Raw genomic sequence first — 17,546 nt, 5'->3', positions numbered from 1 at the left:
AGAGGCAGCTGGCAGGTATCGTCAGGCCAAACGATCTGCGGCTTCAGTCGTTGCCAAGGCAAAAACCCGGGTGTGGGAAGAGCTCGGTGAGGCCTTGGAAAGTGACTTTAAGTCGGCTCTGAAAAGATTCTGGCAAACCGTCAGGCGACTCAGAAGGGGAAAGCAGTGTGCCACTAGCACTGTATATAGTGGAGATGGTGTGCTGCTGACTTCGACTGAAGACGTCATTGGGCGGTGGAAGGAATACTTTGAGGACCTTCTCAATCCCACCAACACGTTCTCCAGTGAGGAGGCAGAGTCTGGGGACACGGGAATAGGCTTGTCCATTACTGAGGCAGAAGCTGCTAAGGTAGTTAAAGCTCCTTGGCGGCAGGGCTGCAGGGGTGGATGAGATCCATCCCGAGTTCCTCAAGGCTCTGGATGTTGTGGGGCTGTCTTGGCTGACACGCCTTTTCAACATTGCGTGGACATCGGGGGCGGTGCCACTGGATTGGCAGACTGGGGTGGTAGTGCCTCTTTTTAAAAAGGGGGACTGGAGGGTGTGTTCCAACTACAGGGGAATCACACTCCTCAGCCTCCCTGGTAAGGTCTATGCAGAGGTACTGGAGAAGAGAGTCTGGCTTATAGTCGAACCTTGGATTCAGGAGGAGCAGTGCGGGTTCCTCCCAATCACACCCCTCCAGGCTCACTGTCATTGCCCACGTGAGCGTTAAAGTCCCCCAGTAGGACAATAGAGTCTCCAGGAGGAGCACTTTCAAGCACCCCTCCCAAAGACTCTTGGAAGGCTGGGTATTCTGAACTGCTGTTCGGTGCATAAGCACAGACAACAGTCAGGACCCGTTCCCCAACCCGAAGGCGTACGAGCCATTCAGGCCTTGTACAAACAAAGCTGGAGTTTGGTTCGCATAGCCGGCAGTAAGTCAGACTCGTTCCCAGTGAGAGTTGGACTCCGTCAGGGCTGCCCTTTCTCACCGATTCTATTCATAATATTTATGGATAGAATTTCTAGGCGCAGTCAGGGGATGGAGGGTGTCCGGTTTGGTGGCCTCAAGGTCACATCGCTGCTGTTTGCAGATGATGTGGTCCTATTGGGGACATCAGGCCGTGAACTTCAGCTTTCGCTGGATCGGTTTGCAGCCGAGTGTGAAGCGGCCGGGATGAGAATCAGTACCTCTAAATCCAAGACCATGGTTCTCAGGCGGAAAAGGGTGGAGAGCCCTCTCTGGGTCGGGGATAGGCTCTTGCCTCAAGTGGAGGAGTTTAATTATCTTGGGGTCTTGTTCACGAGTGATGGTACAAGGGAGCGGGAGATTGACAGGCGGATTGGTGCTGGGTCAGCAGTGATGCGGGCTCTTTACTGGTCTGTTGTGGTAAAGAAAGAGCTGAGCCAGTATCTCCACGTCGAGAGGAGCCAGTTGAGGTGGTTCAGGCATCTTGTTAGGATGCCTCCTGGATGCCTCCCTTGGGAGGTGTCACAGGCAAGTCCACCCGGGAGGAGACCCCGGGGAAGACCCAGGACACGCTGACGTGACTATATCGCCCAGCTGGCCTGGGAGCGCCTCGGAATCCCCCTTGGAGAGCTAGTGGAAGTGGCTGGGGAAAGGGAGGTCTGGGCCTCATTGCTTAGGATGCTGCCCCCGCGACCCGAACCCCGGAGAAGCGGAAGATGATGGATGGATGGATCCCAACACCAGAGCAACCTTATTAGCATTAATGCCAACATTTCACTCAATGTTCCGAGCCTGTGCAGCGCTGAAAAAACTGAAAAAAAAAAAAGTTAGCACTGGGAGTGAAGCAGCAAAATTTCTGCTATCCTCCCTTTTTTTGTATTTCTCTACTACACTTCATTTGATTGTCCCTCTAAATAGATGGCTCTAGATGGCAGCTTACATTTGTCTAGTGCAAAGACAACCCCTGAGACTAATACACACAAGGCCTATCTCTGCTTTCTCTGAAACAGCTTCACTTGGTCAGTGGCAGCTCTCTTTCTCTTTCTGTCTCACCGTTGCTACACCTCAATAGCTCCACTTACAGGGAGTATACTTCCCCATGCTCCTTTCATCCAACAAAGACAGATGTACAGCACTCAAACATCTTGGACTAATGACATTTTGTGTGTGTACATATAAAAGGCTGAATCAATCTCTCAAGCACTCTTGGATGCTGTGTCTGTACAAGCATTTTATCAACACAGCCTTAGAATATCACTCTCATACTGGGGGTGGGTGATATGACAATGTATTAGTATAGTAGAGCAGATAAATTACATGAGCACATACCACGCATTGTTAACATTGCTAGAACACTGACCATCTGCATGTTTTATAAGGAAACAAATATTTAGACAGGCGGTCCACCTAAAAAGAGGGTTCTTTCCTAGCTGTTATTGTGAGGTTGGACAAGCTTTGCAGAACGCTGGTAAAAACCCTATTCAACCTAATGAGAAACTGCAACAACATTAACATGTTGGTTAATTTGTTGTTGTTTCCAAATACATAGTCTCAATTAGCTTCAACAACACTGTCTAGGTAGCACAAGATTTTAAACAGGAAATTCAACATGAAGTATCAACTCTATATAACTTAAACTCATGAGGCTGAACAGGAGCTTCCTCAGCATGCTGTAAAGCTTGTCCAGCCTCACAACAGAAGCTACAAAAGTGGGCAAAACATGGAGATGGCTGTGTTTGAAATGTAACAAACGCTGCCTAGTGTGTATTCTGAGGCAGGAAGGCAGACAGTCATGTCCGAATTGAATCTCTGTACAAAATGCTGCCTGCTGAGGCTCCTCCATTCAGCCGTTTGTTTTAAGGCAGCATTGATGTATCATTCACTGCCTCACATATCCCATCATTCTATATGTCAGTGTCGATGCAGTTAGGAGAAAAACTGCAGAAGACACCAGTGTTGGACAAGAGAGAGAACAACTGGGCACAAATAAAGATATTATTATTTATTTTAACTAAACACTATTTCTTGTATGAAACAGCCAATGCAGTTTGTAACGAGACAGTTGTTTTAACGTAATGAGACAGTTGTTAAGTTTCAGATTAAATTACGGCAGCAAGCCCCAGAAAAACTATTTCATGACATGCACTGTACACTGTGTGTTGTGAAAATGCCTTCAGTATGTAATGTTTCAGTACAGATAAATCCTGGAAAAAAATTAAATGAAAAAAATCTAGGAACACATTTAGTTGTTTATTTCTATTATTTTCACTCTAACTTGTTCTTTGTTTCTCAAGTTTGTGTCAGCATTTGATGAAATGCTGAATTCGATCCAATGATGTAATGTTGTTAGCTGTGTGTTTCATCCCATGTGGTTTTATATTATTAGAGTAGTTTCACTATGATAGCTTACTTAGATAGACAAGGCCATCATAGGAAAAGTGTTTCTATTAAAGCAGCTCATTTTAAATATTTTAGATCAAAGGAAAAATATGGTGTCAATATGGATAATCAAGGGGTCATTATTGGTACTGGAGAAGAAAAGTGATATCATGCCATTGATTTTTAATTGCTTTGAAAATTTTGCAAGAATATTACAAGCATGTAACTTGTAATGTTCTTGCAAATAAAGCACTGCTAAACTTGAAATACAGAAAGAAACAAAGGGAGAAAGAGAGAGAGAGAGAAAGAGAGAGACAGAGAGAGAGAGAGAGAGAGAGAGAGAGAGAGAGAGAGAGATTTTAACCTCTGTTATCAGCTGTTAGAAGTACAGCAACACCCGCTGCGGAAAAGAAAAACAAAACACAGCCCTAATTTCCACTAAAGTGTTTTTGAATACGGAAACAAGCCTCAGGTCTCTAAAGACGCAAACCCAACAGAACAGAGAAAATACTGCAATCTCACACTGAGAGGAAAATAGGCATGTTGGAAAAGGACTTGTTTTATCAGAGCATGAAGCAGCAAAACAACCAGCACAGACAATACACAGACGAACCAGCACAGACAATACACAGACAAACCAGCATAGACAATACACAGAGAAACCAGCATAGACAATACACAGAGAAACCAGCACAGACAATACACAGACAAACCAGCACAGACAATACACAGACAAACCAGCACAGACAATACACAGACGAACCAGCACAGACAATACACAGACAAACCAGCACAGACAATACACAGACAAACCAGCACAGACAATACACAGACAAACCAGCACAGACAATACACAGACAAACCAGCATAGACAATACACAGAGAAAACAGCATAGACAATACACAGAGAAACCAGCATAGACAATACACAGAGAAAACAGCATAGACAATACACAGAGAAACCAGCATAGACAATACACAGAGAAACCAGCACAGACAATACACAGACGAACCAGCACAGACAATACACAGACAAACCAGCATAGACAATACACAGAGAAAACAGCATAGACAATACACAGAGAAACCAGCACAGACAATACACAAACAAACCAGCACAGACAATACACAGACAAACCAGCACAGACAATACACAGACAAACCAGCACAGACAATACACAGACGAACCAGCACAGACAATACACAGACAAACCAGCACAGACAATACACAGACAAACCAGCACAGACAATACACAGACAAACCAGCATAGACAATACACAGACAAACCAGCATAGACAATACACAGACAAAACAGCATAGACAATACACAGAGAAACCAGCACAGACAATACACAGACAAACCAGCACAGGCAATACACAGACGAACCAGCATACACAATACACAGACAAACCAGCACAGACAATACACAAACAAACCAGCACAGACAATACACAGACAAACCAGCATAGACAATACACAGACAAACCAGCATAGACAATACACAGACAAACCAGCACAGACAGACCAGCACAGACAATACACAGACAAACCAGCATAGACAATACACAGACAAACCAGCATAGACAATACACAGAGAAACCAGCACAGACAATACACAGACAAACCAGCACAGACAATACACAGACAAACTAGCATAGACAATACACAGAGAAACCAGCACAGACAATACACAGACAAACCACCACAGACAATACACAGACAAACCACCACAGACAAACCAGCACAGACAATACACAAACCAACACAGACAATACACAGATAAACCAGCATAGACAATACATAGACAAACCAGCACAGACAAACCAGCACAGACAATACACAGACAAACCAGCATAGACAATACACAGAGAAACCAGCACAGACAATACACAGACAAACCAGCACAGACAATACACAGAGAAACCAGCACAGACAATACACAGAGAAACCAGCACAGACAATACACAGACAAACCAGCATAGACAATACACAGACAAACCAGCACAGACAATACACAGACAAACCAGCATAAACAATACACAGACAAACCAGCACAGACAATACACAGACAAACCAGCACAGACAATACACAGACAAACCAGCATAGACAATACACAGACAAACCAGCATAGACAATACACAGAGAAACCAGCATAGACAATACACAGACAAACCAGCACAGACAATACACAAACAAACCAACACAGACAATACACAGACAATCCAGCACAGACAATACACAGACAAACCAGCACAGACAATACACAAACAAACCAACACAGACAATACACAGACAAACCACCACAGACAATACACAGACAAACCACCACAGACAAACCAGCACAGGCAATACACAAACAAACCAACACAGACAATACACAGATAAACCAGCATAGACAATACACAGACAAACCAGCATAGACAATACACAGACAAACCAGCACAGACAATACACAGACAAACCAGCATAGACAATACACAGACAAAACAGCATAGACAATACACAGAGAAACCAGCACAGACAATACACAGACAAACCAGCACAGACAATACACAGACAAACCAGCACAGGCAATACACAGACGAACCAGCATACACAATACACAGACAAACCAGCATACACAATACACAGACAAACCAGCATAGACAATACACAGACAAACCAGCACAGACAATACACAGACAAACCAGCACAGACAATACACAGACAAACCAACACAGACAATACACAGATAAACCAGCATAGACAATACACAGACAAACCAGCACAGACAAACCAGCACAGACAATACACAAACAAACCAACACAGACAATACACAGATAAACCAGCATAGACAATACACAGACAAACCAGCATAGACAATACACAGACAAACCAGCACAGACAAACCAGCACAGACAATACACAAACAAACCAACACAGACAATACACAGATAAACCAGCATAGACAATACACAGACAAACCAGCACAGACAGACCAGCATAGACAATACACAGACAAACCAGCATAGACAATACACAGACAAACCAGCATAGACAATACACAGACAAACCAGCACAGACAATACACAGGCAAAGCAGCACAGACAATACACAGACAAACCAGCACAGACAATACACAGACAAACCAGCATAGACAATACACAGACAAACCAGCACAGACAGACCAGCATAGAAAATACACAGACAAACCAGCATAGACAATACACAGACAAACCAGCACAGACAATACACAGACAAACCAGCACAGACAATACACAGGCAAAGCAGCACAGACAATACACAGACAAACCAGCACAGACAATACACAGACAAACCAGCATAGACAATACACAGACAAAACACACACAATACACAGACAATATTACAGAAGTATACAAAACAACAGAAGCCATCTCACCCCTTACACAGGGCTGTGAAAAAATATTTGCCCCCTCACAATTTTCTTTTATTTTTGCATACTTGTCACACTTGAATGTTTCGCATCACCAAATTACTTTGAAAATCAGTCAAAATGCTGCATTTAAATGATTTCATTTATTAAAGGCAAAATGCTGTTAAGCTCTACTTGCCCCTATGTGAAAAAGTAATCACCCCCTTAACTACTAAATCAACCAGTTAACCAAATTCAATTGACTATTGGGTTCAATTTCACTAACCACACCCAGGCATGATTATTGCCAGACCTGTTGAATCTGAAAATCTCTTAATCGCCAGAACCTGTCTGAGAATGCAAAGCAGGCTAAAAGGTCTCAAAAAGCAGCACACAATGCCACACACTAAAGAAATTCAAAAACAGATGCAAAACAAAGTCACTGAAATCTACCAGTCTGGAAAGGGTTACAAAGCCACTGCTAAGGCTATGGGACCCCAGTGAACCACAAATGGAGAAAATCTGGAACAGTGGTGAACCTTCTTAGGAGTGACCGGCCTACCAAAATTTTATAGACGACTCATTCAGAAGGTCACAAAAGAACCCAGATAAACATCTAAAGAACTGCAGGCCTTAGTTAAGAGCAATGTACATGATATTCCACAATAAAAATGATGCTGGGCAAAATGGCATCCATGAAAGAGTTGCAAAGATCAAATAATTGCTAACTAAAAAGAATACAAAGTCTTGCCATATATTTCCCCAAAAACATCTAGATGATCTCTAAGACTGGATCACTTAGAAGCTGCATTTTGTGTTTACTTTTGTTGTTACTTTATCTTATACTAAAATTAGCTGGATGATCTGAAACATTAAATGTGACAACAGCAAAAACATTTTATTTCAATAGGTTAGAATAACTGTGTGAATCATTTTAACATTATAGAGAGATTTTAAATGAAACAATAGAAGCCACATTGCCCCCTACATTTCCTGTAGTGCAATCATTAATAAGACAATTGATCATCAGTTAAATTTAAGAACTGTGGCATTACAGAGCACACTTCCTGTACTGTATTACAATGAATCAGAATAACTGTATGGATCATATAACACAAATATTTTACATACATGAAACAATAGAAGCCATACTGCCACCACTTGGTTCATGTGGATCATGAACATTAGATGTGAGAAGGAGCCTTCAAATACAGTAGGGAAAAGCAGTCTACGATGCTGTGAAGTTTTGGTCCCCTCCTGATTGCTTCTATTTTTCCATATTTGTCAAACATGCTTGTTTCAAATCTTTAAACAGAATTTAATATAACACAAAATGTTGGTACACTGCACCATTTTGCATGACATAATTGATGCTAATGCTAATGAGGACTTTCTACAACATTTCTCGGCTGCAGTGAAGATTTTGGAATACAGCTCTATTATTCATACTGACAAACTGGAGTGGTTTCATATGTTCTCTTAAAAACTTTGTGTTTAGACACTTTGTGTGATATTTCTTGTATAGTCCTCTATTGAAAATTCATCATGCAAAAAAACACAATAGATATCGCATCATGAAATACTAACTATAGCACTAAAGGCACTAAAATGCTACTTGCCAATGTTTTAGAAGTAGAATGAGAGGGAGAGACAGACAGAGAGAAACCATTGTAAACTATAACATATGACTGTGCTTATTGTAGAATTGTTGTATAATATGATATAATTACATATTGAGAACATAATTTGAGACTAGGTTAATAATACATGGCTATATTATACTGCACTTTAATGCGTTTGTCATTCTCTGAAGTCACTCTGTTTAAAAAAACTTTCAAATAATCTTTCTGAATATAAAAGTCATAGCAACAGGCATCTATTTCCTCCAAATGATATAGCGGGCAGTTAAGTCTAAGGCCAAAGCACAGTTGTTCTAAGGTCAGCTGAGAATCACTTGCTGCTGATTGGGTCTACTTGTTGTTTCCACAAAGAATCTCAGAAAGCCCTTCTAAAACTACTAAATTACTGAACTACTCCTTGAACCCTACTCTTCTTTTATTAATTTTAGGCACTGTTCAGTAACTTCTATGATTTTTTTTGTAACCATACATTTTTCAGTAACTGCTACAAACTATTTGGTAACCACTATATATTGTTCAGTAGCCACAAGGAATTATTCAGTGACTACTAAGAATATTTCAGTAACTGTAATGAATTATTTAGTAACTATGAATTATTCAGTGTCTAATAAGACTTTTTCAGTAAATACTGTGAATTATTCAGTAATCACTATGCATTATTAGTAACTGTTTTAATTAAAGGTAACTCTTCTTACACATCTTGTATTCATAGTGCATTTTAAAAGCATTTATAAGGTATTATATGGTATACATAACACTTTATAATACATAATGTTTTATAAAGCTATTCAGAAGCTTCTGTTAATCATTCAGTAAGTAACATGATTTTTTCAGTGAGTATTATGAATTATTCCCTATTTATTATACATTTTTCAGTAATTACTGTGAATCTAATTTGTAAAGTTGTTGATATGAGTGTCAGTAATTGAAGTGTGGACCCACATGCAGACCCATAGAGTTTGATGGGTAATTAATTAAACGAATGCTTAAAAACATAATAAACATGACCAAATTTAATCTATTAATTGATTAATTAATTTTTTATACATACAACAAACACACTGGACAAATAATGAGTGAAAAAACCCAAAACTCATTCATAACCTAAAGGATAGTGTTGATCTGTCTGGTGTTTTAGGTAAAAACACTATTTGTGATGACAAAGAGGAAAAGTGACTTTTCAAGCAACTGAAAAGGTGCAGTTCCACTAAACATAAATCTCCCTACAGCAATACAGCACCTGTACTGTGTGTGTGTGTGTGTGTGTGTGTGTGTGTGTGTGTGTGTGTGTGTGTGTGTGTGTGTGTGTGTGTTTTCAGAGGGCAATTTTTGCAGGGATCTGTGTCCGCCTGTTCACTCTGCTGATATCATCAGGCAGCTAAAAACATCAAAGGCCTTCTCTAAGGACAACAGGGTGGGGCTTTCTCACACACACACACACACACACACACACACACACACACACACACACACACACACACAGGCTCTCGCAAGCTTCACTCATGTTTAGATTCAATATCTACAACTCTCTTTTCTCTCTAACACACAACACAAAATGCAATTAGAAGCAAAGAAAAATTAAACCTATGAAACATCTTAATTCTGATGCACTAAGATCCTTTTTCCCTTTAAGACACTGCTTCACAGTCTTCCAGTTATAGCAGTGTTTTGGCCAGAAAATGCCAATAATGTGTCACATGGCCAAAAACAGTAGTAGCCACCTTGAAGCATGAATGCTGTCTGTACTGTTGTCCATGTCTATAGATAACAGTCATACAGAGGTGGAAATTACATAAGCAAGTCTTTTTGAGGTTATTTATCAACTCTGGTTTTGAGGCGAGTGTGTGATATCTCGATGATTCAGAGCAAAACTAAACAAACAAAAATCAGAGACCAAACATGTCTGACTGACCATGTTTGGGATTTGGCCAAACTATTTAAAGGCTATATTGTTTCTGCATCAGACAGAGCTCTAAAAAAGGATGTGGTATGTTTGGAGTGTTTCAGCTCAAAATGTCTTACAGTTGCAGAATCAGGAACATTAGTGCTGCAACATTAGGCTCAGTAAGCTTACACACCCAGACCCACACACATCCACACACACACACACACACACACACACACAGCCCTGCATTGAGGACCAGATGTCTAATCCAGAAAGATTTTCTCACACTGCCCAACAGCAACCTGTTATCCAGAGAGAATTCCCAGCTTGCACTTTTATCTGATATGTTAGTTCAAATGTGAACTTTGGTACAGATTATTGATTAATGTCAAGTCAGGAGACTGTGAGGGTGATTCCAAACACTTTAGCTACACAGTCAGCTTCTTGACTGACTGGGTCACATTTGCTTCCAGAATTTGCAGATATTTAGAGGAGTCCATTCTCCCCTCTACCGTGGAATGTCTCCTGTTCTACTTCCCTTCACACAGCCTCAAAGAATAATAGTCACCACCCACATGCTGAACAGTTTGCACGCTGTTCTTTTCATCAAATGCTGCTCCTTTTAACTCCAAATACACCTTTGATGATTATGGCTAAAGAGTTCCATTTTAGTCAATAGAAAGTCTTTCCAAAAATGAATCTGGCTTATTTAGATGTTTTGCAGCCTTCAGGCTTTTACATTTGTAATGAAATTCCAGGTCTTGCCCTGACTTTCACAGTTCCACTTAACTGCCATTTCTGAATGACATTTTGGGTAGTGGAAAAAGAGAACTAGATGTGTTTTGATATCATTTTACAGCCTTCAGCCTTATGCTGACATAAGATTCAGCATAAGGTTTGAAGAGTCAAAGAATTTATTACACTCTGGAATTGTCAATAGCTGACAGTTCCTAATGAAAATCACTTAAGACCTAACAAATAAACTGAGTTCTGAGACTTTGAGACAACTGGAATGGTGTCCTAACTTTTGCACACACCATAATTACTATATATGTGAGTTAAACACAGAATAACTATGCGTTACCATTTGAAGAAAAATGTTATTTTTGTGTTTAATTATGTTTACTGGGGCGGCACGGTGGTGTGGTGGGTAGCGCTGTCGCCTCACAGCAAGGAGGGCCTGGGTTCGATTCCCCGGCCGGGCGACTGAGGTCCTCTCTGTGTGGAGTTTGCATGTTCTCCCCGTGTCTGCGTGGGTTTCCTCCGGGTTCTCCGGTTTCCTCCCACAGTCCAAAGACATGCAGTCAGGCCAATTGGACATGTTACATTGCCCCTAGGTGTGAATGTGTGAGTGACTGTCTGTGTCTGTCTGTCTGCCCTGTGATGGACTGGCGACCTGTCCAGGGTGTATCCTGCCTCTCGCCCGAAGACTGCTGGGATAGGCTCCGGCACCCCCCGCGACCCTGACGGAGAAGCGGTTTAGAAAATGGATGGATGGATGGATGGATTATGTTTACTTTCACTGCACCATAAATGAATCTATCACCTGTAACCCAAATGGAACTATGAATAAATGTGGTTGCAAAAGCATGGGAATAGAAGCAAGCACAATAGCTAGATTAGTCCATTAACCCTAAAAAACCGAACATGTCACTGGTGGTCCACTCAGAGACTACGAGGTTTTCTTTATTGATGGATGCACTGTGATATTTTCGGAGTGAGCATTTAAAAGTGCAAATTAAATATGTATTTGCTTATTTGTTAATTTGTTTAATCAGAGTAATGATAAAAAATGCTACTCAGGTGTGACTTTGTAAGGCTGTATGTATAGTTCAGCTCAGCTCAGAAGCGCTCCATATTTAATTGTGTGTGTGTGTGTTACTAGGTAAGATCATCTTACAGTTCTTCACTTCCTTTCTCTGTCCCTGTTATCTCTGAATTAGGTAATTTGAACAGGCTAACACATGTATGTGACAAAGGGAGAGTAAGAGAAAAACGAGACGGTCTTAGTAACCAAGACTTTGTCAGATCAAGGAGCAGTGAGGTCAGAGTGACTGCACTACACAATTAAGAATTGGGCTGCATGCGCAAGGACATTCTGCATCAATCAAAATGCACCTCTAGCTATTGATTTCAATATGAAGGTTTGTTGACAGACAACAGAAACCAACTCATGAAAATGAGAAAATCACATTCCCTTAAAAAAAAGTCCACTACAGTTGAACCTCTTATAGAATATACTCTCAGAACGTACCTATGTGTCAGCCAATAGGAGACTGTGTGGGGCAACTCTTCAGATAGTCAAATAGCTGGTTGAGCAAATTAGAGGACAAACAAATTGTTACTGTCAGCCCACATTCAGAGCAAACCAACTCTAAAGATGTGTAACAGCTCACATCCACAACTCAGCTCTAAAGATATACAATCCAACTCTAAGGATCTATAATAGTTACCAACCAGTTCTGTGCAATCCAACTCAAAGGTCTACATAAACAGCTTACGTCTAGCGTTGTACAATCCAACTCTGCAGATCTGCAAAAACAGCTCACACCTAGATGTGTACAACCCAGCTCTACAGATCTATGGGAACAGTCCAAATCCAGAGCTGTACAATCCAACTGTAAAGATCTTAGAGAATAGTCCAGATGCAGAGCTGTGTGATCCAGTTCTGAAGATCCATATGAACACCTCACATTTAGAGTTGTACAACCCAGCTCTAAAGATCTACAAGAACAGCTTGCATCTAGTTATACAATTCAGATCTAAAGATGTCTAGAAGAATTGCTCACTTCCAGAGCTGTACAATCCTACTCTAAAGATCTTAGAGAACAGTTCACATCCAGAGCTGTACAATCCAACTGTAAAGATCTCAGAGAACATTCCACATCTAGAGTAGTACAACCCAGTTGTACAATTAAGCTCAAAGGATCTAGAAAAGCTCACATGCAGATCTGTGCATTCCAACTCAAAGGTCTACAAGACCAGCTAACATCCAACTCTACAAATCTATAAGAACAGTCCATAACCAGAGCTGCACAATCCAACTCTAAAGACTCTTAAGACGATTCACACCCAGAGCAGTAAAATCCTCTAAACTCTAAAGATCTATAAATACAAGGAATTAGCGATGGGGTAGCCAGCAAACATTAGGCCCCAGAGATGCCACTAAAGTTATGATGCCAAGCACCAACTAGTACACTTCATCTTAGTTACGTCGTTGGAACATCACCCTCCTACCATTACCATAAACCAAAATTTGCCATTCTGAACTCACCATTGGCACTGTCGACTACTACCCCAACTAAGAAGTATGCTAATAACTATCTCAACTAAGTTCCAATGGTCAGAAGAACTGTCAAGGAGATATTCTAGACGAGAGGGTGAATGAACGACAACCTTCTTACATTTTTTTCTAGGAGCAACATACGCAACTAATCAAGTTTTTATTATCATTTTGAGCAATTAGGAACCATGAGCAGAGACAGATTACATTCCTTTTTATCTGTCGTCACACTTCACTTTGCTTGAAATGATCTTTTGATTTGTTGCTCGAAAGAGTAAAAATGCAGTGACACTGTTTCTATCTTTTTTGAAGTTAAATAGACCTACAGCAAAACATCAAAACAGAACACTTTACAGATCATTACAGTGATGATGAGAAATAGGAACAGCTGTTAAAAGGTTAAAATAAGCTGTTTCCTTTACCCTCCATTACCAGTTCATACTGATGTGTTCAACCTGGTACAAACAGCAGTACATGGTTTTTGGTTTGTCATACATTTATGTGAAACAGTGTTGAGTAAACCCTAGACGAACTTGCTTCTCTGGTTTCTTACACTGTGTGTCAGACTGTTATCTACAAACATGGACGAAAGAATGCTGAAAACATTAGTCGCAACCATCTTCAAGCCTGAACTGTATCTGTACTTTTATTCATGTTTATAAATAACACTGTCAGGAACAATGTAAGGAAGCCTATTTGAGATTTCTGAATGGTAGTTTCTGCATGTCTAAATAAACTAAATGTAAACAAACTCATTCAGAGTGGTTTGACATGAAATTTGCTGCTCTATAAAAACTTAAGTCAGAAATGTTCATTGCGGTGGTGATAGAACCCAGACGTCTGAAGAATTTAACAGCTACACAGAAGGTTTTTACATGAAATGATTCTGAATACACTGCCTGATAGTTTTGAAAAGGTTCTTAGGTAAAGCAAAAAAAATATTGTCAGTTTTATCACTTTTTTAACTTTATCAACATTACATATTACATATTACATATTACATACTCAGTAGACGTGATGGTCCACTGGTGGTTTTGGATAGTAAATAAAATGTCTATATTTGCGTTATAGACATTGTGACCCCTGGTTCCTATCACCACCACCGATAACAATAGGTCAGTACATTTCTCTACAATGAACCATTTCACAACAAAACCACTGAATTCATCTTAAACATTGAATTAAGCAGAAATGTTGAAAAATCAGATGGTCTGAGGCAAGTTGATGATTTAGGTATGCAGTTCACACAATGAGTATTAGCTTCCATTATTTGTCATCTTAGTCAAACATTATTTTACTTAGTCAAAGTAAAAAATTGTTAAAATTGTTAAAATAGCTGATGCTGTAAAGACCTGACAGCATGACAGAAAGCGACTTCTAATCTAATAGCTAGGCACACTAACAACATCAAGGTTTCAGCAAAGACAGCTCTGAGAAAGCAACAAACGCCCACCAAAAGCTTGACCTCACTGATCCATTTAAAAAACACATTTCCGCCTATTTAAACATCCCATTAAAACTCATGTAGCTGCGAAAGGAAGGCTGTTTCCTCTTGAGTAACCCATAGCTTCTCTGATGGTGTAAGAGGGGAAACCTGTAGGCCCTCTCTGCAGCAGGATGTGCAGTGATGTGGGGCTTTTGGCAGGCCTCTAGCTGCCATCTGTTTGGATGGTGTGTGTGCTCTCAACCATGTTGACTCACCGGGGGGCGAGAAAATGCTGTTTTTGCTCAGGATACGCCTGTGTGATTCTCATTTTCTCATTTCATTTTTGCTCCTGACCTCTGTTCTGTTTGCTTTCTCAATTCTCAACCGCCAGAACACCAGTGACAAAGATGAACAATGAACAGAACAGTAATGGCAATGAATGGAGCTGTGGGCCAACTATCAGATCAGCTGTGCAGAGAGAGAGAGAGAGAGAGAGAGAGAGAGAGAGAGAGAGAGAGAGACACGGAGAGATGGGGAGAGAGAGAGACACACAGAGAAAAAGAGAGAGAGAGAGAGAGAGACAGGGGGAGAGAGGGAGAGAGAGAGAGAGAGAGAGAGAGAGAGAGAGAGAGAGAGAGAGAGACAGAGACAGAGTCTATGTGTATTGCGAGGACGTATACGTGTGTTATGCAGGCACAACAACCTGACAAGCCAACTTTTCTGTCTTATTGCCCCTGTGTATATTATATTGACCCTGTGTGTGTTCTATTGACCCTGTGTGTGTTCTATTGCCTCTGCATGAGTTCTAATTCCAATCTGTATCATTTACCACTTAGTCTGTTCTATTGATCCTGTGTGTGTCCTAATACTGCCATTATACTGTCTATTATTAACCCCTATTTTCCATTCTTTATTACTACAGTCCAGTCCAGTGTGAATTATTACCTGTCCTGTGCCTTCTACTGCCCTGACTGTGTTCTGTCACCACTGAGTGTGTTCGATTGTCACACCAGTCTATTTTATTAACCCTCCCTGCCTTTTTACAGTTTGTATTATTACCCCAGTGCATTTTGCTGCACCTGAAGCTCTGTATCACCCCAATCTGTACTATTTTAACCCTCCATACTCTGTACTATCATGCGTCTGTATGATACCCCCTCCTCTCCATTCTGTATTATTACCCCACTTCTTCCATTCTGTATTATTGTAGCTCCTCTGCAGTCTGTATTATCAACCACTGAATCTGCTCTACTGTCATGTGTGTGCTCTATTGTCTGTCCAGTCTTTATTATTCTCCACCTGCTATAGACGTTAATCCCCCCCCCCCCCCCCCCCCCCCGATTTTCCAATCTGTTATTTCTGCTCCCTCCAGTCTATTGCGAGTTATTATATTATCACCCAATTTATTTTGTTACCCCTCTGTTTTCCACCTGTTCCACCTCTGTTACCCCCCGCCCCCCACACTTATCCAGTCTGTATTACTATCCCACCCTGCTTTTCCAGTATGTAGTATTAATGCCCTCATCAGTCTGTATTATAACCTTCCAGGGTCAATCTATTGCCCCTGTGTGTGTGTTTTATTACCTACGGTCTGTAATCTCTGAATTGCAGCTTTTCCAGTCTGTACTGACCAGTCTGCTCTATTCTAGCCTGTGTTATTACCCACCTCCCACTATTCCGGTGTGTATTATTACTGCCCCCTCCAGTGTTTACTATAATCCACTGAGTCTGTTCTATTGCTCCTGTGTATGTTCTCTACATGAGTTTTATAGCCCTTCTAAGATGTAATACCTCCTTACTCCTTCAGTCTGTATTAATACCCCTTCCCACTTTTCCAGTATGTATTGTTACAGCCCTGCTCATGTGTGCATTATCACCTACTGAGTCTGTACTACTTGTCCCTCCCTTTACTACCCCTAACCTGTCCAGTCTATTATCTACCATCCCTTTTTCAGTATGTAGTATTACTGCCCCCCTTCAGTCTTTATTGCCCTTATCTTTTTCAGTCTGTCTTATTATCCACCGTCTCTTTTCTGGTATGTATTACTACTGCCCCCCCTAGTCTTTATTACCCCTAACCCTTTCCGTCTGTTTCATTATCTACCATCCTTTTCCAGTATGAGTTACTGCTGCACCTTTACTATAACCTACAGAGTCTGTTCTGTTGTGTGTGTCATGTTGCCCCTGTGTGTGTTCTATTGCTCATCCAGTCTGTATTACCCCCTAACCCCTTTTTCAGCATGTATTTTACGCCCCCTCCAGTCTTTATTATAACCCACTGAGCCTATTCTATTGTGTGTGTGTGTGTGTCATGTTGCCCCAGAGTGTGTTCTATTGCTCATCCAGTCTGTATGAGCCGCCCCCAACAACACACCCCTCCAGTCTGTATTATGACGGAGCCCTCCAGTCTACCCACCCAGCGTGTTTTGTTGCCCCTGAAGCTCCGTTACACCTCCAGTGTGTATCCTAGCCCCCTCCCTGTTTCCAGTGTGTTGTATTTAAAGCCCCCCACTCTCTTTCTTTCTCTTACCCAGTAGCAGTAGCTTCACCTCGCGCGCCGCCTTTTCTCCATCGTCCCGCAGGTTGCGGTCGATCATCTTGCTGCG

General features: G+C 41.1%; 1 protein-coding gene across 1 annotated transcript in view; it reads right to left on the bottom strand.

Annotated features, from left to right (window-relative positions):
• The window catches only part of gnai1 (guanine nucleotide binding protein (G protein), alpha inhibiting activity polypeptide 1), a 41,940-nt gene that overhangs the window by 23,949 nt on the left and 445 nt on the right, over positions 1–17,546 (bottom strand). The window contains exon 1 of the mRNA XM_017707587.2: positions 17,471–17,546. This exon is cut by the window's right edge and continues 445 nt beyond it. Within this exon, the coding sequence (XP_017563076.1) occupies positions 17,471–17,546 (76 nt within the window). The remainder of the gene's footprint in view (positions 1–17,470) is intronic.

This window comes from Pygocentrus nattereri, chromosome 1, assembly GCF_015220715.1.
Source record: "Pygocentrus nattereri isolate fPygNat1 chromosome 1, fPygNat1.pri, whole genome shotgun sequence".
NCBI classification, from domain to species: Eukaryota; Metazoa; Chordata; class Actinopteri; order Characiformes; family Serrasalmidae; genus Pygocentrus; species Pygocentrus nattereri.
This window is presented reverse-complemented; position numbering and strand designations above follow the sequence as displayed.